Here is a 22,403-nt window from a genome sequence, read left to right as displayed (position 1 = left end):
AACATCGGCCGTATTGTTTGCGAGAATAGACCGCGTCAGGCTAGGCCGACGACAAGGAGGGTCGGTCTCTGTGTGCCCATATTATCGCTGCCATCTTCGCTGTCGTAGCGCAGGAGCTAGACTCCTCGTCTTTGCTTCCTCTTGGCAGTGGGCTAATGGCTTGCTGTGCTGCTCCTTTTGCCCAGAAAGCCTGTCCGTCTATTCATCTGCCATCTGCCAACGGGGTCTTGCGCTCTTTTTTTCTTTCTCTTTCTCTGTCAAGTCCGTTCATTTTTTTTCGTGTTCTTTTCTTTTTCAGCACGGGGTGGCTATATCCCGGCTGGTATAACAACTAGGGTGTGTAGAGTTCCTCAGTCAAGCCTCTCGTGACCCCCTGGACGAGGAGGACTGCAAGAGATGAGGGGGTGCAAGTGGGAATGGCTTAGGTCAAGAAGTGAAGATCTCAATTCTCTGTAGCACATACCAGTAGGGTAAGATCCTAATACATAGTCTGATACACTGGTACAACGAGATGAATAAATAGCAAGAATCAAAAGACGGTTAAAAAAAGGGAAAGGTGTTCACAGTTACATGCACAGTTAGGCTTAATGGTGATTCGCAGCTTGGCTTTTCCTGAAAAGGTACTGCGGCTAAAGCGCCAAAAAATAATTAACTAGTTCCAAGTAACCAACTAACTACTCAGAAGCTCTGCTTGCTTATTCCCACATTTAAAGCATAGTCTCCCTTGCTTTAGCGAGGCCCTTTTCCTCTTTTCTCCCGCTCTTGTCTGCTTTTCTTCGGCCAGGAGTTGCCTGCCCGGCTCGGATCTCGTCATCACGTCATCGCGTCATCGAGTCCTGGTCGAGTCTCAGTCTCGAGTCCTTGGTTATGCTTTGAGTAACCTGACAGACAGCGCAACTGCCTAATGCGTGATTGCTCTTTCCTCACGCTTCACAGCTTAATATAGAAGGCCTGTTTAGGGTTGTAGGTCGAGCATCAATTCTCATCAGCATGCCAAAACACAAAAAAGGGACCCCCCCTTCCCTTTGTGCTACTCGGTTTTTGTGCATTCTTGGTGAGAGCACAATGCCTCGCTCTTTTCGGCCAAAAGCTACGTCAACAGGAACAAAGGCCAGTCCTCTTCAAGCAAAACAGTGTCTTGCTTGTCCAAGCGCTACCAAGGGTCAACGTGCACGGGCTAAACCCATCGTCATGTCATACTAGTTGGATAGTGTTGCACCCACCGAGTCAAGTGACTTGCCAAGTAATAGAAGCGAGACAGAAGCAGTGCTGGAAGGGGCTTGTCAGGCAAGGGGAGTCCCGCTTGCTGGGGAATTGTTATCATGGGGTCCTTTTTTTTTTTCTTCTTTTTTTAAATCCTTTTTATTGGCTGTTTTTCTTTTTCTTTTGTAAGGCGGTTGGTCTTGATTCTTCATCACGAATCTTTTCTGCACAGGCTCTGGCTTAGTCTTTGCAGACCCGGAGAAAGTGATTGGTGATGGGGTTTAGGAACATGCAGGCTTTTTTTTTTTGCTGTGAAGACTGGAGTTGGTGTTATTACCACTACCACGGCCGGAATATCTGGTGTTGGAACAGTAGAAAGAGAGAGAGAGAGAAGAAGAAGAAGAAGAAGGACAAGAAAAACAAAAAGAACGGAATTCGCTGATATGTAGTGGTATTTCTGCGCCAAATCGCATGGTGAGTGGGTGTCGATCGCACAGTCACTATAGTGGCCCTCGGCGCGCTCTCTTTTTCTTTTTTTCTTTTTTTTTGTTGTCTCCGTACCAAGACAGGCAATTATGACGTAAGGAAGTGGTGATATTGACGATGGGGGCAATAGGCAATAGCAGCAGACCAGACCAGGCCAGACATACAAAGCATAGTTCCAGAGAAATGCCAGCGATCAAGGGACCAGCGAGGAGTCGCAAGACGGGTCGATTTCGTCACTTGTCACTGCTATGATCGTCGGTTGGCCACGACGCCGGATGGCCTGAGCTGCCCTTGATGCCTTGACCAAGGATATAGTGTACAAAACAGGATGGGATGTCTGCCTGCGCGCAGAGTAAAAAAAAGAAAAGAAAAGTACAAGTTGTGACGAAGAGAATCCCGCGCCCTTCTACGCTAGACGCCCCGTGGCCCTCTCTGAAACACAGCAAAGACATCGGGGGGCGGGTGGGTAATTGTGATAGCTCAGTGGTACAACCACAGAAGCACCAGCGCTGACAGGCCAAGCAGCAAACAAAGATACAAATAATCTATACACCTTGGGCCGGCTGCAGCCACACACACACACAGCCTGGTGGCCAGGAGAAGAGACAGCCAAACCAAGCGGGCAAGTCGCACTGCACTGGTGGATCTTGCAGTAATGGACAACTCAGAGGGTTGGTGATAGAGAGAGGGAGAGAGTCGGTGAGAGGGGGGCACCAGATGGACGGGCTTCCGCACCAGGAGCAGGTCGACAGGTTAGACAAGCAAGCATATGCAACACCAACGTCATTGTATAGAGACTTTGGCATCTTTTGCAGTTGCACTTGGGGTCTGCGCTTTCTGCCGTGCATGGCCAAACCCAAAACACCCAGCTGTATGCCAAATTTGGACTGTTGTGGCTTCAGTGGAAATCCTGCTTGGGGCTCCAGTGCTAGCCGGGCCAGGATTGACCTTGTTGCTGCGCTGCTACCGGGTGACAAGACTGCCGATGCTGCTTTGTATGGCTGGCTGGTCTTTAGCCGGTGTTGTCAACCAGCAGGTCGGCCATCTTGTCTCAAATGGTGGCTGTCGCTGAAGCAAAGTCGTCTATTCTTCCCTGTTTCTTTTTTTAACAAATAACCAACTACACACAACACAGACTTGCCCACATTTGCTCCCACCTGTCTGACCCGACCTGCTGCTGCAGATCGCCGTGCCTATTCTATCGACAGCGGCAGCCGTAGTGTCTAACAAAAAATTTGACGCCCAAGCGTCCGTCCTGCTGTGGCCTAGTGGACCACCCACCCCATCTCCATCTGCCCAGTACAGAGCCAGACCACACTGGCTGTTGCCCACCGGCATGTAGCGCTCGAGAGTGGTGACGACAGCCTGGCCAAGGCTTCTAGACATTGTGCACATATGCAAGTGGCCACAGACCTCTGGCCAGACGCAGACGCAGGCCGGCCGTCTTGCATTGGGGGCTCGCGAGCAGCCAGCCAGCCAGCATAGCGCAGCACATGCCGGGCGTGGTTCTGGCACTCATACGTGTATATGCGTGGACAGATACACTTACATCTGTGTACGTACACTTGTACATATATTCGTCCGCTACACCCACAGACTTGCCAACGACAGCAGCGCAGCGCTACATCTATACATATATGCTTGTGCAATGTGTCACCTTGCCGACCTGTCCGGACTTCGCCTACAGCGAAAACGCAAGCTTGTTCTCCTGACCCTTGCCCCTTGCCCGCTCTGTGGTGCTTTCTTTTTCTCCGATGTTGCCTGTCGCCATTGTTTCATGATTTTCTGATGAGTCGCTATTCTAAACTAAACAACTCGAGGACCAGATAGCTCCCCATGTTTGTGTTGACTCTTACTAACTGATACGGAGGGTAACACACCTATATATACAAAAAGCTGCTCCTCATCCTCCTCCTTCGAAAAGACGACCTCCTGCTCCCAGGACACGGCACAGCAAACATTCTAGACGAGAAAAGAAGTAGAAGAATACACGCACACACAAAATTTAACCACCCTTCAGACCCTATTCGGCCCTACTGCTACCGGTACCAGCAGCCGTAGCAGCTAGCCGTTAGCTATCCATCATAGACATTCACAAATAAAAAGGAAACCGACACCAATAGCCCACGACCGACTACTAACCAACGTAAAAAAAAAAAAAAGCTTTCTCAGCTGCATTAGCAGCAAGCAGTGCTGTCCCCTTTAATGTCGCGGAATGCGTGCAGGTGGCAGAAGCCGGTGGAAGCCTTGACCCGGCCGTCCGTGGTCGAGAAGCAGAAGCACCAAGAAGACCAGAGTGAAAAAAAGATGGGCTAAAATGGAAACCTGCGAGCAATTCACCCCCCCTCTCCTCCTGCACCTCCTCCCCCAGCCTCTGCGCTACGGGGTTACTCTGCTTCTCCCCTTCCAACACCCAACAAGATCAGTGGATATATGTGCCGGTGCCCATGTAAAATACATACAAACAGGAACCACCTAGCCAAGGAGGCTCCACGGCACAACACCAAACAAGCCCGGTGTCGTCATTGCTAACTAACTAAAAGTATCATTACTAAGCTCCAGCCCGCAACGGTGGCTTCTCTGGTCGGGTCAGACGTGCAATACAGCAGACGGAGCAGAGCACGGGCAGCCTGACCCTGAGTACTCGGTGTAGCTGTGATTGGCTGAGATACAGAACGTTGTCCTCTCGGATATATCGCTGTTAGAGGAGCATTAGCATGAATACCGTTTGAATCCATGCCTTGTACAAGGTTAAAACGTATCGTCACGACCTTGGTTTTTTTTGTTTCTTTCACGCTCGTAGCCTGCCGTGGACTTGTCCGCCCCAGCTAAGCATGCATATGGCTTGTGTTACAATATAGTCCGAACTCCCCAGGGCACGCCCGAACTTGATGCCATGAAGGCATGTTGTTTTAAGAGAGAGAAAAAAAAAGGCAAAAAAACAAAAACAAACAATGCCTGCAAACCAAAAAAAAAAAAAAAAAAGAAAAAAGTAAAACAAAGTCCAGGTCTTGCGCCGCCTGTCCAAGTCCACTTTTCAGCCCTACAGGGATACCGCCAGGCCTTCTAGAAAAGAACCAAAGAATTCTAGAAGCGCCTTCTGGAAACAGGTTCAAGTTCTAAAAAACAAAAAAAAAAAAGAAAAGAAAAGAAAGCCACGCCCCCTTCCATAAGTTCAGGCCCAGGATTCAGACCGGGCTAGAACCCAAATTGATGGCAGAAGGAATTCTGATTGATGATTCCAGAAGTCAAGTTTACTCTTGTTTGTTTTCTTTTAAGCTACCTTTTTTTTTCTTCCCCCCTCCCTAGCCTCTAATTGTAAGGTTGTATGCCGCTACCAAGTTTATTTTCTTGTTCTTTTTCTTTTTCTTTTTGTTTTTCTCGCCCTGTCCCTCCAGCCACTTGGGTAGTTAACTACACATAATACCTGTGTGCAACTCTGGTTCTTGATCGTCTGGCCAATAAAAACGTCGTCCTACTGACTCCACTTTGCACCACAAGTGGCTGAACAATCGTGGCGTGGCTGTGTTTTTGTTTATTATTAACTGCTTTTTCTTTTTTTTTCTTGTTTCTACTCATTGTCTAGACTTTCTCCAGCCGGCATTTGAATAAGTTTCCTTTTTTCATGTGGCTACTCCTCATACTCTGCTCTCCCTCCTCCCGGAGAGTATTTCTAACGTGTTCCAGCTATAAGTATTCAAACCCAGAGGCACAGCCAGTTGTAGTCCGTTGGCCTCCCTCATCTTCCTCATCCTCCTCCTCCTAATGGACCCTCCCTGGGTGCTACGCTTCACATATTTAGGATAGCCAGCCATTGGATCACGGCCGTCATAGCCGGCAGCTACTTGCTGATGACGACAATGGCACTGCTTTTGTTTTCTCTTGTTCCTGGGGTCGCCGCTGATTTGGGATTAGGATAACGGCTGCCCATGTAACCCTATATACCATACCACCTACAACCAGCCGCAACTACCAAGACTCTTGGGCGGTTCTAGAACACCACTGTACGCGAGCTTTATTCTGTCCAACGTCCTCCCGCTCTTTATGGGTGTGTAGGTGCTGTGCCTATGCCGTGACGGCACTAGCTACAAAACAACATCTTGCCTTGTTTGCTGCTCTCGCCTTCACGCCGGGAATCTCATGGGCTGACAAGACAGTCCTTCACATCGGTCTGTTTTGTGCCGAGTCCGCCGAGAAAAGAAGAAGAAGAAAAAAAAAGGCCTGCATAGAAGAGAACCCAGGCTTCTCCTCTCCCCTCTCTTGTCTCTTTCTCTAAAGCGACGCCTGCGCTGAGACGCCGAATCTCAGCGCAAGACCCCCCCAGGCCAGGGCGACCCGATCCAGCAGGTCTGGCCTACGTTGCGTCAGGCCAGGTTAGGCCGGGCCAAGTCAGGTCAGATCAGGTAAGGTCAGGTCAGGTCAGGCAAGGCTCACAGCCAGAGCAAGGCCTCTCCGCATCCTCCTTTGTGCCCTGGCTACGAGCTAATGCACGCGTCCCGTCATCGCGCATGCCCCAAATCCCACCCGTCCTCTTGCTCTCCCGGCAGTGCACATATACGCCTCTATACTCGCTGATACACATGGCCGTCAGATGGAGCAGGCCGGTAGCCAGATAGCAACTGGGGTGAACCTGGACGGGCCAAGGCCAGAGGACAGGAAGCATGAGCCAGGGGCACCCATCTACTAGCACTGCTGCCCTCCCCTCCCCTCCCCACAGCGTTGCCCCTCCTCAACACGCCCCGCGCTGCACTGCATATGCATGCGAGCTGGTCGACTCGAGGCCTAGACCGCCATCACGTCCCTCGCCCTCGTCCACCTACGACGTCACAGAGGAGGGGTTGTCGGGTTGACCGTATCCGCAGCGAGGTAAATATTAAGAAGGCTATATAGACGAAGGGGCTGCACATCGAGCCCCTCTCTCCTCAGGTAGGTACAGCAGAGAACCTTTTTCTTTTATCGTTTTGCCCAGGCTTGGCTGTTTGCATGACAGTCTGGCCTGTTTTATTCCTTTTTTTTTCTTCTTCTTCTTCTTGCCGTTATTTTGTTTTTGCTCATTCTTTTTAGTTGGCTCTACCGGCCAGGCGTACCGATAGCTCAAAAGTGAACCGTGGGAGAGAACCAGACTTGCTATATCGCCGGTACGCCTCGGGCACCGGGCCGGAGAAATACATGAGGCAGGGAGCAAGAGACAGAGAGATAGAGAGGCGGGGGAGGGGCGTGACGTGGCGGTCGAAGCTCCCTCTCCAACGTGCGTTAAAGAAAATAGAGGCGTGTGCAGGTCTAGTAGTTACTCAGCGACCCGTTCGCCTCTCTCCTCCTTTGCAAGTGTGAAAAGCAGTGCGGCTGTCATTGTGCTATGAGGTCACAACCGGTCCATCACACATGAGAGAGAGAGAGAGGGGTGGGGAGAAGGGGAGAAAAGGGCTAAAAGAGAGAGTAAGAGTATAGGTTATACTGCGAGTGCATCCATATTCTTCTCCATTGATCCATGCCCCCGGCTTTGCATCAAGCCCCGGAACAAGCGCGTCTACTGAATAAGGCGACAAGCATAGAACATAAGTGACGTGTTCTTGGCTCTAGCCGCCTTGTTGCTTCAGGAGTGAAGACATGCAAAAGCGGTGACACGTCTGGTCGACCATATGTAGCTCTGTATTCCTAGAACCAAGCATCATGCCTGTCATCTTAGGCGGGCGTCATCAGTGGCAGCCAGCGATTGGAGGGCCCAGAAAATCCATCCAGTGACGCCCGACAATTCCAACTCCAACAAGCTGTAGAGCAGGCTCCAGGACTCGAGAAAAGCCACAGAGTTCCAGACAAGAAAACAGTCCACCTGAATAACCACCCACTGAAGTCAAAAATCAAAGCAACATAAAATAAACATAAATCACAAGGAAAGCCGGCAAGGAACACAAGAAGGAGGGCCATGTTATCAAATAAATAAAAGAAGAAAAAAAAGGTAAGTGTCTAAAAAATCAAAGCACCACGCAACGAGAACGGTTGTCATTCTCAGACATGGCACATAAATGACAAGGTAGTATAAAAATGCAGTATAAAAATGCTCTTTGTTGGACATGGCACAGCGCGTGGCAAGAGCATGTAATAAGTGAATAGGGGAAAGAAAAAGAGGCATCAAGGTCGATAACTAGATACCGCTGGCGGGATGGATAAATAAAAGTAGAAAACGAGAGAAAAAAAAGGACCAGCTAACCACCGGAAATGAAGAACGGATAAAGAGGACATCAGACTAACAAGGCCTACTCGCAAGAGACGACAGGCTGAGAAAGAATTGAAATGGGGAAGATGGGCGCATTATTGGTCGTGGAAAAGTAAAATGATAAAAAGGGAAGCATTAGAGCGGTAGGGTGAAAAGAAATACAGGATGAAGCTCATAGAAGAATAAAAAACGGCTGTCTAAGGAACTGGACACAAAATCGGATCGGCACAAAAGTCGCCTCGGAGAGCCCATGCCTCCATTTGTTTCTCTCATCGTCGACTAGATGCCGTTGCGGTAGCTGTTGATACACCGGGCGAAACGAGGTCTGCCAGTTTCCCGCTCACGCTCCGGTTAGAAGCCCGCGGGAGGTTGCTATTTCCTGCAATGCTAGCCACGCCCGTACTCACACGCTTGGTCGAGCCTGCTCCTACCCCAGTCCCTAAAGTGCTGCTCCCGCTGTAGCCCGCATTTGAGCCACGACGCACAGGTGCATATCCACCTGTTGATGGCTTCGATGGGCTAGTCCCCGAGGCAGAGACCTCCCTCGTACGACGAAACATTGCCGGTGGCTCAGGTAGCGGTCGTGAAGTGGCAATTGTGTTGGTACGCTTCATTGGCGACATATCCCGAACAGGGCGTGGCGCAGGCTTTTGGCCAGTGATGAATTCATGGCGGAGTGCCTCTTCCGGCCGCATACGACGGTCGGGATCCCAGCGCAGACAGCGAGCGATGAAATCAAGGAATGGTTCGTCGTCACACTTGAGCACCTGTTGTAGCGTCTTGGACGAGGGACGCCGACGCCGGCCCTTGGTAGATACCGTAAGACGGGGCTTGCCCATCGAGTCAAAGAAAAGCTTCTTCCGTGTACTCTTCTCGATCAAATGCTTCTCGGGAGGCCCAAAGACCTCCATGATGCAAGCCAACTGCTCCTGTTCATTCTCGCCGGGGAAGATTGGTACGCCGGTGTACAGCTCTGCAAGAATGCAGCCCACACTCCACATGTCGATAGGCAAACCATACGTCATGCCAAGAATAACCTCTGGAGACCGGTAGAAGCGCGACTGGATATATGTGTAAATTTTTTCATTCTCAAAGCAGCTCGATCCGAAATCAATAACCTTGATTTCACTGTGTAGCGGGTGGCGAATGAGAATGTTTTCGGGCTTCAAGTCGCAGTGGATAACTCGGCGATGCTTGAGCAGATTGAGAGAAGAGAGAATTTGCTTTGTGAAGCGACGGATCAAACGCAGCGAAAAGCCCCGGAAATTGTTTACCTTGATGAATTCATAAAGGTTCATGTCAAGGAGCTCAGTTGAAATGCAAAGATGCCCACGGAAATAAAAGTTGTCGGTAAAGTTTACCATGCTGTGGTGGTTGTGTGGGTCCCACTCTCGAAGCTTCTTCAAGATGTTGACTTCGACAATGGCCTGCTGGTGGAACCGCTTCTTGTTCCGAATAATCTTAATGGCCACCAAGACTCCCAGGCAATGATCAATACAACGCACAACTTGACCAAAGCTACCCTTGCCCAAAACATCGATGATTTCATAGCGGTATGCCAGATGATCGCCTGGCACGATAGCGTAGTCGCCACGCTCATCGTCATATCCAAAGTTTGGTACGTTGCTGTGAAGATCGCCAACAACCTTTTGGGCGTTTTGGGTACCGCAAAAGTACACATCTTTATAGTCCATAATTTCGCCGTGTTCATAGCTATTGAGCCTGGCGATCCGAATGGCATCTTGGGAACTCACCCGTTCCTTAGGAGTAGCTCTTTTGCGAAGTTGATCGAGAGTACGGGCGGATACTTCGGTCTCTTTGCGTCGCATGGCCAATTTTCGCATGTCCTCTTCCGCCATTATGTCGTCCTTGTCCATGTCTGCGACCCACAAATCAGTGGTCGGTGATTTGTTGATTGGTGTCATCGAGGTACGAGGCTTCAGCTTGCGCATTCCATTGCTCGAAACATGTCTATCGCTAGTCTCTGGCATAATAGGCTTCTTGAGGGGGCCATTGTTGTTATTCCATTCACCCCGATGGCGTTCTTGTATTCCTATGCCAAGAGTTGTGAGACTAGAAATAGAACTCTTCCTTCTGCGAGTCTCAAGATATGTCGAACCACTTTTGATGGAGGCAGTAGGGCTCAGCTTTCCTGTCATTGAGGTTGGCAACCGCGGAGGGGGGGCGGGATCATGACGCTGGGCAGTGTGAAGACTGCTTGTTGTCTCAATGACACCAGGAGGGAGTGTAATGCTGCTTTTGGAGGCACCACGTTTCCAAGAGAGACTGAGCTTTCTGCGCAGTGAGCTCATCGAAGATGGCGTCGGTGGCTCTTGATCTTCAGGACTTGATGGAGGAGGAGGTGACTTAAGACCCTTGGCTGGCGCCCGTATGGCTCTAGGTCCCGATGGCTTGAAGGAGTGGGTAGAGTTTGAATGCTTGACAGCGGCGGTTCCAGACGAAGGAGTAACAGTCTCACCACCCGTTCGTGATCTGGCTGCGTTGCGATTATTTTTGACAAGCACATTTCGTCCGTGGCTCGTGTTGTTAGTACTGGGAGTAGTGGCGCCACTAGACTTTGGCAGTGAGGCAGACATGTATGGAGAGATATTGCTATCCCGCGCTTTAGAAGTGCGAGTAGAATTATCACCTATTTCTGTTGCAGATGCCAAAGGGCTGTGTAGTTGCAATGAGTTGATGGAGCTACTGCTGCGCATAACCGGCGTTTCCATCGCAGTGTCATAATTTCGTGAAAAGAAGGAGGTCTTGGAAGCGGTCATAGGGGTTGTTGGAGTCTTGCTAGAGGTCTGCTTCGGGGCAGGACTTAATCGGTTGGGGGATGTATTTTTATGTACCGGAAGCGAGGCAATCTTGTTGGCAGTAGGCGTACTCAGGGGACCAATGTGCATCGGAGGCAGGCGGAGTGGCTGCAAGCTCTTACGGGACTGGTTGATCTTTTCAGATTCCCGAACAGTGTGGCTGTGATAGGATCCTTTTCTCATTCCCACTTTGCTTCCGATGGTGGATAGTGGGGCGACATCAAGAGCACCGACAACAGAGCCGCTTCCAGTCGAGTTACTCTGGAGGCTATGGACACTAGAAGTGTCAAATACCATACTGAGTTTCTTTTTGTCCATTAAGCTGTACTCAACCGAGGGTTCCTTTGGTGAGCCGTAGGCTTTCGGGATTGCAGGAACAGGCGGGACATCTTCGTCCAGATCACTGTTGGCGCTTTGCATCTGAATGTTTTGCAGAGTCAAGGCCTTGGGAGCCGGTAATCTTGAGGTTGAGATTGACTGGGGAATCTGAGGCATACGAGGTGTGATGGAGCCTGTAGATGTGCGAACGGTTGTGGTACTAGCAGCAGAACCCGTCGACAGTCCAGAGCTATACGATTTTCGGTGTGTATCGGGAGTGGTGCGCGAGGATGAAGGTGTTGTGGTTGCCTTTCGAGGAGCTACAGACGGGGATCTTGACGAAGCGCGGCGATCAGACGGCGGGGGAGGTGGAATATCAGAGGCATGACCAGTAGCAGGACTTGCAATAGATGTGGCACTACTGTTGCTGGAAGGGTTATGCATGGAAAGCCGTTTCATTCTCCGGGCATCGGTTGGACTGATGGTTCGAGCGCCCAAACCATGAACATGGTTGGGACTTGGCATCCCGGGCATGACGGACACACGCTTGTTGGCTGTTGCTGATGTTGTTGAAGGAGTTGGAGCACCAGCTTTGAGCGATGTTCGCGGGGAGCGCAGGTGAAAGGATGATAGTCGTGATTTTCTATCCGGAGTAAGAGTGCTATTGCTGTTGGCCAAACTGGCCTGGGTTGGTTTACTAAAGGAATGGACAGATCGGGCTTTTGAGGCTCGCGAGGTGGAGAGATTTGAGGCGGTCGAGTCGTTGGAAGAGACAAAATCGGCATCAAGCGAAGAACGCGTGCTATCCCCCAGCGTGGAAGTTGAGACAAAGGATCGACTCGGATTCATGTCTGAGCCAATGCTGGGTCGACGTGTTGATGAGCGACGCCCTAGGGTTAGAGAAGTATCGGTCTCAATTCCGGGGCCGATGGATTTCCTTGGTAATATCGGCTTGGGCATGTTGGAATTTGACACGGGCGGGTAATGACTCTGGCGGCGCATAGGCGTTCGGGAAGACGGCTGAGGCAATTCGGAGATGGCGGGAGAAGTTGAGGGCCTAGAAGAAGTGCTCTGGTGACGCAGGAGCGAGGCTGAGCGTTGATGTGTATGTGCATTTTGGCGAGTGGTGTTACCCATGGTGTTTGGGTTGATGACAACGCGAGTTGTGGATGAGGAGGAGATTGTCGAGGATGTGGCAATGTTGGTGGCGCTGGCCGAGGCTGAAGATATGGCATGCGTCAGATTGTTTGATGAGAGTTGAGGGTGAGCTTCGGGCATTTTGCTGTTGAAAACGACAGACGATGTCCGCATGGAGACTGGCGGATTATGTCCGTTGGAGCTGGAGCTGGCGTTGATCAAACTACCGACGTCGGAGGCTATGGAGCTAGACAGAGGCAGCGAAAGCGAGTGATGGGCAATGGTCGACGTGGACGTGGGCGTGGTGAAGGGGGACAATTTGAACTCGGTAGACGCCTCCTCGAGACTGCTTTGCAAATCGTCGAAATTGACTGAAGGGAGAAAGTCGAAGGACGGCGACGAGGTAGTCACGTCGCGGTTTTCGAGATTGTCTTGCATGGGGATTTGGGTCGAGGTGGAGGCGGCCGAGGAGGCAGCATTCCGTCCAAAGGAGAACAACGAACGGTTGTTGGACGAAGATGCACTGAGCATTGACAGTGAAGAAGGGCCAGAAGTGAGAGGGCGAGATGTAGAGCCAGGGCCAGGGAGGACGGTCGAGACAGAAGAGATGATGGAAGCGTTGCTTAATCTTCGGGACCTATATCAGAGCGAAAGTTACTAAAGTTAGGGGCACCGAGCAGATGAGAGACAAAGCAACGCAGTGCAGTTGAAGTTCAGTGCAGGCGAGTGGCAGGGATGTGGATAGAAGTGCTGGCTAAAGCCATAGTGACACTCCAGATGATGAAGAAGCTGGTGGCCGTGTGTATTTTTTTTCTGTTTTTTTGGACTGCTGGAGCGAGACAAAAGGAAAACGACTCACCTCGGTGTAGGAGTGGTATTTAAGCCGTGTTGGCGACCAGGCGGATGAGTGATGGGCTCCCTGATCATGGAGAGCAACGCGAGTGTGGGTGCATAGGAGCACTCACAAGCAGGAGATTGGAGCGGAGAAACGGGGACGAAAGAAACTCTGGCAGAGGAGAAAACGACGGAGGCGGGCCCGTGTGGCCAAGGACTGGAGGAAATTTGAAGCTCTCGCTCTCAGCAGCAACAAACAAAATACGCCAACTTTCCAGAGCCAAGATCGGTGATAATGGCTGGCCAATGCACTCCACAACCCTAACTGATCTGGGCAGAGAGGGAGTCCTGGATTTTGGAGAGGGAAGCTAAAAGACGAAGAAAAAAGAAACTATCGCATTCCGAGAGAAAAGAAAAAAAAAAATGGAAAATGTTGTTTTCTTTTTAGGACGAGAAGGCTTGACGAGCCGAGATGAGCCGCTGACAGGCGAAAAGCAGCACTGGTGGCGATGAGAGATGAAGAAGGAAAAAAAAAAGAAGAGGAGGAGGGGGAGGGGAAAAGAAGATGAAGGTGAAGGTGCAGAAATTGCAGCGGCCAAGATGCAAAAACGCAGAGATGCAGAATCTGGCAGGAGAAGCTGCTCAAAGCAGAAAGAACGGATTTTGGGCGGCGGTGCCTCCCTTTCCTGGATCGTAGGTTCCTTCCTTCCCTGGGCTTCCCGCCGGGCCTCTTTGGCTTTTTTTGTACGGGCTAGTTATCAAAGGGGCAACTGCACGCAAATGAGCAGAACTTGTACAAGAGCGCGACCAACTTGGCAACTACAACGCGACAAAAGGAATAAAAGGTAGTAACTACGGCAAGAGTGATGAGGCAGAGACAAAAAAACGAAATGAAATGAAAAAAGTTGTCAATTACCTGCAACTATACACCCGGAAAGAGCCAAACAGTGCAAATAGCAAAACTGATAGCAGCATGGCAATATAGCTGACTAGTTGGTATTTGTACATACACACGGACACGATGGACAACGGAAAAGAAGCCAACTTGGCACAGACAGCTCGCTTTGTGAAAGGATCGAAACACCAGATTGCCTATTGAACGGGCCCACGCATCGAGAGACTCGGAGACCAAATGACACGGCCATGTAGCTAATAATCCACAATATTGTGTCCATGGCCATCTTCCTCTGCGCTGTCTGATGTGTTGTTTCTACATACATACAGGCTACATATTGAGCATGTCGCACTTGGTCCACTCTCGCTGCATACCATAGTTACTGCGCGTCTTCCTGGTTCGGGATCAACGTGCGATCGTTCAACTTTCCAGCCTTCCAAGTCCTGCTTCGTGTGCCAAGACACCCCGGCCTCAAACCCTAATTTGACCACACATCACATGATGTCCAACCACCACCAATTGACCCGGAGATGGTCCCAACAACAACAAAACAAGAACAATGAGACGCCCTGGTGTCAGAAGCCTCAAGCCTTTCTGTTTGTTTTTTTCTGGTTCTGTGGGTCTGTTGTCGTCATTTTGCTGTGCTGCAAGATCCAGGAGGCGTCTACAAGTGCAAACAGCGAGTTTGTGTGTGTCTACAAGTATGTATGTACAGGTACAAGTAGCAGACAAAGAGTTGCCTTTGAACCTACCGCAATCCCTTGTCTGTCTTTGTCTCTGACCTGTCTTTGGCCTGCGGGCCTAGATGCAGCCGCAAATACAGGCCCATGCAAGCATAAGCATCCAGGTGTAGTGTATTTGTACAGGTACTTGTCAACTTGGGGCCCTGACAAAGGGGCACAACAACAGCAACAAGGGCAACTCGACATCCTAAAAAGGGAACATAGAAGAGCCCTTTTTTTTTCCTTTTCTAACCCAAACGAGCTAGAGCACGAGAGACAGAGAGAACCAGCAAGCTGAGCCCAGCGTATCGTATTTGTCCAAGTCTGAGATAGAGAGATGGTGTTGTTTGTCGTCTCTTCCTTGTCTGTCCCTGGCTGCGGTTCCTAGTAACGACCATGGCAACAAGTCCCGACACTCTTGGAGTCCCTTGTCTTGCTCGTTCGTCGTGGTGAGCCCTACATCATGTTTGTAGATTATCTTCTCTGTTTGGTTTCACTTTTGATTTTGACTTGCGCTGCCAGAAACAGAGCAAGCACATTCGACCCTTTTCTGGCTTGTCGCTTTTGTCACTTTCCAGGCTGGCTGACCGCCACCGGCGTGCATTGCAATTGAGGACGCACTTCAAATTGATGGGATGGCCAAGATCAGGAACCTCGACTGGGATTTGACCGCTTTTCTTGTTAGGGGGAATGTAATGAGAAGTCAAGTTGAGTCTAGCAGGAGTTGAGGAGCATCCCTTAGGGTTCTGATTGGGTTATCCATTCGCATGCCACTGCTGTGCCAGCTGCCAGCGCCTCTGGCAGCTGTGCCTCACACGTCATCGAAGGGTCACATCTCTCGGTGGCTTGCGGCGGGACGCAGATCCCAAGTGCAGAATAGACTTGAGCTTTTTCAATCAAGTGACGACCCGGCCATCTTTCACATCCGCATATCATACCGGACTACTGTTTGACCATCTTGGGATCCACCTCTATTCACAGGCAGAAAACGGGCATTTGTCTTGTTGACGGCACGGCAGCAGAAGGAGAAGCTTGCACAACCAACACACTCGCCAGCTACCTATCAAAGTGTTTGCTTTGCTTGTGCCTCATGGATGACTTTACTGCCGATTTGTTCGGTAGCCGTGATCCTTCGCCAGAGCGGGAGCACATGTTGCGTGTGTGTGACGAGCAACAGAAGCAGCAGCAGCAGAGCCCAGAACAGACTGACGCCCAGAACTCGCACTCCTACACTCGCAGCCACGGCGAAAACCCCCCGCACCAGCCGTCTCTCACGAAACCCAGCAATTTCGGCGTGACACGGGCTCCAGCCGATGAGGCCAAAGCAGGCGGGTTAAGGCAGCGAATGGCAGCTATGCGGGACAAGGCGTCGCTTCAGGATCGCTTGCTGGAAACGTGAGTGAGTCTGACCATGTCCGTTCTTTATAGAGCGTACATGCATGCCTGGTACCATGCATAAACATGAGCAGCAATGTAAATTGCCGGCTACCATGGCTATAGCTACGGTCACAGCCACAGCCACAGCTACAGCGTCGGCACGAGCAGAGGGCCCCTCTCCATCTTCTCTCATCACAGACCACAGAACATAGACCACTGCTTCACCAGAATGAAGCGCAGAAAAAAGAACAGAACCCATCGCAGCCCTCGTGAGTTTCTGAATAGCCTCAAGCTAACCCCGTTTTCCTTCAAAAGAGTTCTTGCGCAGATAGTCCCCGAAGATGGCCCGGCCGCCGCCCGCATGCCGCCCGCGCCGCAGACCACTGGCATGGAGTTCTATGAGAACCGGCCTAACTTCAACATCACCACCATGTCCAATAATTTCCGCCGCTTCAACGCCCGCATCGGCGTTGTCTTTGCCTTCCAGGAACAAGTCGTGCGCATCTTCACGTGGCAGCACTACTCACACACGCTCTCCGTGCTAGCTGTCTACAGCTTTGTGTGTCTCGATCCCTACTTGCTGCCCATCCTGCCGCTCGCTGCACTGCTACTTAGCGTTTTCATCCCCGGCTTCCTCGCGCGCCACCCCGCGCCGCCACAGGGACCCGAGTCGCTCGCCTACGCCGGCGGCGGCCCAGCGCTGGCTCCCGCAGCACCCGCCAAGCCGACAAAGGAGCCGAGCCGCGACTTTCTGCAGAACATGCGCGACCTGCAAAACTGCATGGACGACTTTTGTGTCGGCCACGACCAAGTCGTCGCCACCATTGTGCCGACGACCAACTTCAGCGACGAGGCCCATTCGTCTGCCATCTTCGTCTTCATGTTTGCTGCTAGCGTGCTCATGTCCATCTCGGCACACCTGCTGCCGTGGCGCCTACTCTTCCTTGTCGGCGGCTGGGCCGTCCTCGGCATGAACCACCCGCGCATTGCCGCATTGCTCGAAGCCATGCGCCGCACGCACGTCGAGCCGCAGGAGGCGCTGGCCAAGCGCTGGCTGGACGCCTGGATCCGCCACGACATTATGTTGGACAGCGCGCCCGAGACACGCGAGGTCGAGATTTTCGAGCTGCAGCGCATGACGCCCAGCGCCAGAAGCAACGGCGGCGGCGACTGGGAACCGTGGCTGTTCTCGCCTGCGCCTTTTGACCCTACGTCTCCCGCACGCCTGGCCGGTGAGCGCCCGCGCGGCACGCGCTTCTTCGAAGATGTCCTCCCGCCCGCCGGCTGGGAGTGGAGCGAGAAGAAGTGGGCAATGGACCTGTGGAGCCGCGAGTGGGTCGAGGAGCGCATCATCACGGGCGTCGAGGTGGAGACTGAGGGCGAGCGCTGGGTGTACGACATGCGCAACGAGACTGAGGCCGAGGCTGATGGCGGGGTTGGCCAGACTGCGTCGCTTCCTGGTGACGAGGACCGGTCGACGGAGTCGTCGGTGTCGTCGGTTGCGCTCGAGACGCTGTCTCCGGCGGCAAAAGATGGCCAGGCGCAGTCGCGTGGGAGCCGCCAGTTGTGGGAGGAGAGTGATACGGTAGGTGGGCGCGGCGAATGGAGGCGGCGGCGGTGGGTGCGCGTGGTCAAGCGACGGTAGCAAGAGGAAGGGGGCGAATAGGGCTTAAACAGATAGCTACGATAGTTAATGCATGTTTTATGAGCCACGGGGTGCGTTTTTCATAGTGAAATAGTGAAATAGTGGCAGATGGATGTATGGATGCCCAGTCTTTCTCGATTATTAAAAAGGGGTAGTTATTCATTGAGTAGCACACTTGGAGATACAGATAGATGCTGTCCCTGAGGAAAAAAAAAATCTTTGTTTACTTCTCTGTCCTTATCCTCAAGTGAATCTCGCAAACGAGATGGAAGCAAACAAGCGAAAACACAAACAACAAGCTTGAAGAACGCCATGCGTGTACATGATTACAGATTTTGACGCAGAGAAGAAGAAAATTACAGAATGAACAAGTCTAGAAGAAAAATAGGAACAAAAAAAAGAACCGCCTGGAAATACAGAAAGATGCATCATGAGAGAGCTGCGCAACAGCAGAGCTTGGACGACGTGATCAAAAGGAAAAAAAAAGGTGCGGCCGTCTAGCAACGGACATGACAAGAGAAGAAAGAATACCAAAGGGGGTGGTGAGAGGCATGGGATAGCCGATGCTCATGAACGTAACTTGTCAAGGTGATCTCGCTGCTGCTCCTGCTGCGCCGCCATGGCCTGCATCGCGCGCACCGGCGGAGGCGGCGTCGGGAGTGGCTCGTGTCCGGCAGTCAGGGTGGTAGAGTGCAAGTCGACGACGGAGACTGGGCCCGACGCAGTCTCCTCGGGAAGCACCATGGCGTCGAGAATGGCGAGGATGTTGGCCGTCTTGCCGCGGCCATCGTCAATCTCAAAGGCGACCTTGCGCGCGCGCTCAATCAGCACGTTGACGACGCTGCGTGTGTAGGTGAAGCTTCCCATGCTCTCCATGTAGGCGACGGCATAGCGCTTGACGTCGACGTCGGTAGTCTTTTGGCGCAGAATGTTGATGAGCTGGGTGTTGGCGGGGTCGGCGCGAATGGCGTGGATGATGGGGAACGAGAACTTGCCCTCGGTCAGGTCTTCGCACAGGCCCTTGTTGTGCGAGTACTCGCTGGAGGAGAGGTTGAGGTAGTCGTCGCGGATCTGGAAGATCAATCCAACCAGGTTGACCAGGGGTACACAGTCAACCAGCGACCGTGACTCGGCTTGCATGAGCTTGATGCCTAGGCGGAAGAGGCCGCCAGTCTTGTTGCCGACCATTTCAAGGTAGTCTTCCTCAGACGGGCAGGTGAGATTATCACGCCAGAAGAGATCCATACCCTGGCCGCGGTGCAGGTGCAAGAGTTCGTCGGCAAAGACGGAGATTGCATTTGGACTGCGCAGACGCTGGACCTCTTGCAAAGCTCTAAAGTAGATGTAGTTGGCCGAGTTGATGGTCTGGGCGACGCCAAAGATGTTGTGTGCTACAGGCAAGCCGCGACGGAGCGAGGACGAGTCCTCGACATCGTCTATGAGGAGTGAAGCAGTGTGCAGCATTCCTACGACCTGAGTGATTATGGCAAGACTCTCGGTGGGCACCTCCAGCCACACATCAAAAGCCTTGATCAGCTGGGCGCGGAAGTCCTTGCCGGGGTGGCCATAGAGGTAGTCGAACGGGCCACACACAGCCTTTTCCTTGTCAGCGGTCCACAGCTTGCGGCCAGTGAAGTCGAGGTCCTCGGTGGCATAGCGCGAGGGGTCGGGTGGCGGCGGTGGCGGCGGCATGATGTGCGCGGAAAAGGGCGGGACGGAGCGGGGATGTGAGCGGGAGTGCGAGGTGTATGATTGCGAGCGAGAATGTGAGTACGGCAGCGAGAGCGACAGCGACAGAGACTGCGAGCGGGAGCGGGAGCACGGGCGGGCACGCGAGCCGGGGGCCGAGGCTGATGAGGCGACGAGGCCGGAGAGAGACGAGTCGGTCGACGGCGAGGGCGACGAGGAGGGCTGTGGTAGCAGCGACGACGCGTGGGCGGCAGCGGTGGCGGTTTCGGGGACGTGGGCCAGCTTGTACGTGATGGTTGCCGAGGACGAGGGCGGTGCGGCAGGGATGGAAGAAATCGAGGCTGCGGGGATGGAGGCGCGACGAGAAGTGCGGGCGCTCTGATGGCCCGTGGACGATGTTCGAGGGGGGATCTTGGCGGGCGGTGGTATTGAGTTGGTTGGGGACGGCAGCGAGCCAAAGGTGGCAATGGTGGCGAGGCTGGAGGCAGTTGAAACACACGAAGCCGCCACGTTTATGGAGGCAGTGGGCGGTGGTGAGACGGTGGCCTTGAGGGTTTTGGTGGGACTCGGAGCAGACGCAGGATGTGGCTGCATCTGCATTTTGTCCTTGTCTCTGGAGAGGCGCTTGTACCACTGCATTGGATTGGCGGGGATGGGATGGTGGAGCAGTGGTTAGGGTTGGCGGAGGGTTGGCGGATCCCAAAGGGGAAGGGCAACGAAGCCGGTGATTGAGTCCGGACGGAGTGGATGGATGGTGAGAGGCTTTGGAGATGGCAGTTGGAGATGGCGCTGGAGCTGGATTCAATATAGGCTGGCTGTATCGCTGCTCAGAGAGGTGCTGGCCTGTGCTGACGGCGTCGGTGATACACGTTCTTGGACACGCAGTAAGGTCGCTTTGCTTGACGTTAGAGAGCGGGCGGCCGAGAGCTTCTAAAGAGGCAGAAGGCGAGGCAGGCGACTGAGAGAGCAGAAGATGGGAAAATGAGAACGAGAAGACAGAGTCTGGTTGAGGTTTGATAAGAAATTGGCAGTGGGAGGGGAAGAAATGAAGAGAGAAGAGCAAAAGAAATTGAAGAAAAGAAAAAAAAAAAGAAAAAGGGAAAAATACTGAACCAAAAAAAGAGAGAAAAGGGAATCAAATACAAGAACAAAAAGGAAATAAATTCCGGACTTCCAGCAAAGGGCAGGAATGAAAACCGGCTTTTTGATGCTGGTTATTTTCCGAATGACTATTATATTGGTGCTGGCGCTGTTTGGAGGTCTTGCTTGGAGGGTTTGCTTGCCGCCGGGCGTCTGTTTGTGAAGAAACGAAAGGGAGCCTCAGGTAAAGTGCGTGGGAGAGAGTCAATCTTGGGCCAACTGACCAAGTCGTGGCTCTGTCTTTCTGGGTGGTGCTTGGTGGCACTTGTTGTGTGTATCAGACTCTGTCGTTACATGTCTATTATTACTGCGAGTATCGACTGGTTAGTCAGTCATAGTCATCCATATCTCGCCGCCTCCCCCCCTAACAGCGCCCTTTCAACAAGCACAACAAGGGGCCTCCTCCCCCGCCCAAGCCAACCAACCACTAATACAACATACCCTCACTCGCCTCTCTCTCCAGTGTCAGACCCGTCCAGTGAGCAGTGAGACACATGACAAGACATGAATGACAGCTGGTCTGACGACCACACCAAGAGAGTCGCTGGCTATTAATATCCGCATATATATGCATTCACGTGTTAGCCACTCCATACAGACATCATACACCACAAGCAATGCGCACCTGAGCCCTCGCACATCGAAGCAGGCTTGCATTGGGGCCGGCCGGCCATCCCTCTGGCCCCTCGTGTTCTTGTGGTGGTGGTGGTGGCTGCAAGCTTCTCTTCCATTGCGACGCTTCCATTGGCTTACATGCAGACGGTGGACAGTAGACAGGAACATCCATATCATTAGCTAGTTACAAGTAGTCATGTAACTTCATAGCTAGTTGCAACATACATAACTCACTAGTTACCTACATGCATACATATGTACATACATATGTACATGCTGCCTCCTCTACTCGCCTGTCTCTGTCTACCCACTACCGATGCATATCGGCCCCCCCGACTGGCCTCGTCGTCCTGTCTTGCTGCCCATCCATGGTTCCTTTCCTTTCTTTGCCTTGCCTTGTGACCACCAGCCCATCCCAGCCCAGCCAGATACGCGCTTCCATGGTCCTCGACGGACCCAGCGACCGCTAGATACGACAATCATTTCCCTTCAACACAACGCCTATGCAGCCCAGCTTTCCTGTGCACGGCCTCGAGGCTTGCTACTTCTCTTCATCTGATCGTCCGTCGCCACCTATCATAATCTTGCCCAACTCCAGCCTTTTCCCTCCCTCTCTCTCTCTCACCATCTCCTATTACCACTCCACTCCGGCCTCTTTGTCCTGCACGCAATTACAGGCCTCCCCAGCCCATCCCATCTTATCCAATAGCCGAAAAAGAGCTGAACAAAAGATGGCGTCCGTCAATCCCTGTACAATTGTCCAAGCTTCATGTCCTCCTGGCTTCTTGGCCCCTTGGCTAGTCAGGCTATCCTGGACCTGGCGAACAATGTACCACATGTGTAACCCTGAATGACCCTAATGACACTGGCGACAGACCCTAGTCGGTGCTTCTGTGGTTGCCCCGCCAGCTGGCCTCTTGGGCAGAGCTCCTTTCTTTTCTTTTCTTCCCTTGATCCTGCTGCAAAGTCAACAAACCCTCCCACCACCGGACCACAAAGCGGGAGTCTATCTTCCTTGATCTTGGCATTATTCGATTTATTTGTGCTTTGCTGCTGCTCGAAATTATTTCTCATCATTAATTGCTTTCGCTTTGTTGCCCTTCCCACTGTATAGTGACGCTTTGGCTTGGGCTACGTTGCCTACGGCTTCACTTGATCTTGATAGTCTCTCCCTTGTGATCCTCCGCTTATTGCTCGCTGCAGTTCTGCGTCTTTGGTGCCTTTTTGCCCGCTCCCTTGCGTCCCTCGCCTCGTTTGGCTTTGCCTCTGCCCCGACCTCTCACGACAGCATCTGACACTCAACACAACC

At 52.3% G+C, this 22,403-nt stretch overlaps 3 protein-coding genes across 3 annotated transcripts; 1 reads left to right on the top strand and 2 right to left on the bottom strand.

Annotated features, from left to right (window-relative positions):
• Nucleotides 1–8,172: 8,172 nt before the first annotated feature.
• Nucleotides 8,173–13,104, bottom strand: BROUX77_003322 (uncharacterized protein; the record flags this gene model as incomplete). Its single annotated transcript, XM_073747961.1, has 2 exons — nt 8,173–12,814; nt 13,037–13,104. 2 exons carry the CDS (start codon nt 13,102–13,104, stop codon nt 8,173–8,175), a joined length of 4,710 nt encoding a protein of 1,569 aa, XP_073605747.1.
• A 2,614-nt stretch (nt 13,105–15,718) lies between these two features.
• Nucleotides 15,719–17,650, top strand: BROUX77_003321 (uncharacterized protein; the record flags this gene model as incomplete). Its single annotated transcript, XM_073747960.1, has 2 exons — nt 15,719–16,023; nt 16,321–17,650. 2 exons carry the CDS (start codon nt 15,719–15,721, stop codon nt 17,648–17,650), a joined length of 1,635 nt encoding a protein of 544 aa, XP_073605746.1.
• Nucleotides 17,651–18,217: 567 nt separating this feature from the next.
• Nucleotides 18,218–19,978, bottom strand: BROUX77_003320 (uncharacterized protein; the record flags this gene model as incomplete). The annotated part of the gene is made up of 1 exon (XM_073747959.1): nt 18,218–19,978. One exon carries the CDS (start codon nt 19,976–19,978, stop codon nt 18,218–18,220), a length of 1,761 nt encoding a protein of 586 aa, XP_073605745.1.
• Nucleotides 19,979–22,403: the final 2,425 nt, after the last annotated feature.

This window comes from Berkeleyomyces rouxiae (assembly GCF_048999995.1).
Source record: "Berkeleyomyces rouxiae strain 22BRR77 chromosome Unknown BrBRR77_ptg000003l, whole genome shotgun sequence".
NCBI classification, from domain to species: Eukaryota; Fungi; Ascomycota; class Sordariomycetes; order Microascales; family Ceratocystidaceae; genus Berkeleyomyces; species Berkeleyomyces rouxiae.
Note: the sequence above shows the minus strand (reverse complement) of the source record. Positions and strands in the feature narration are given on the sequence as shown.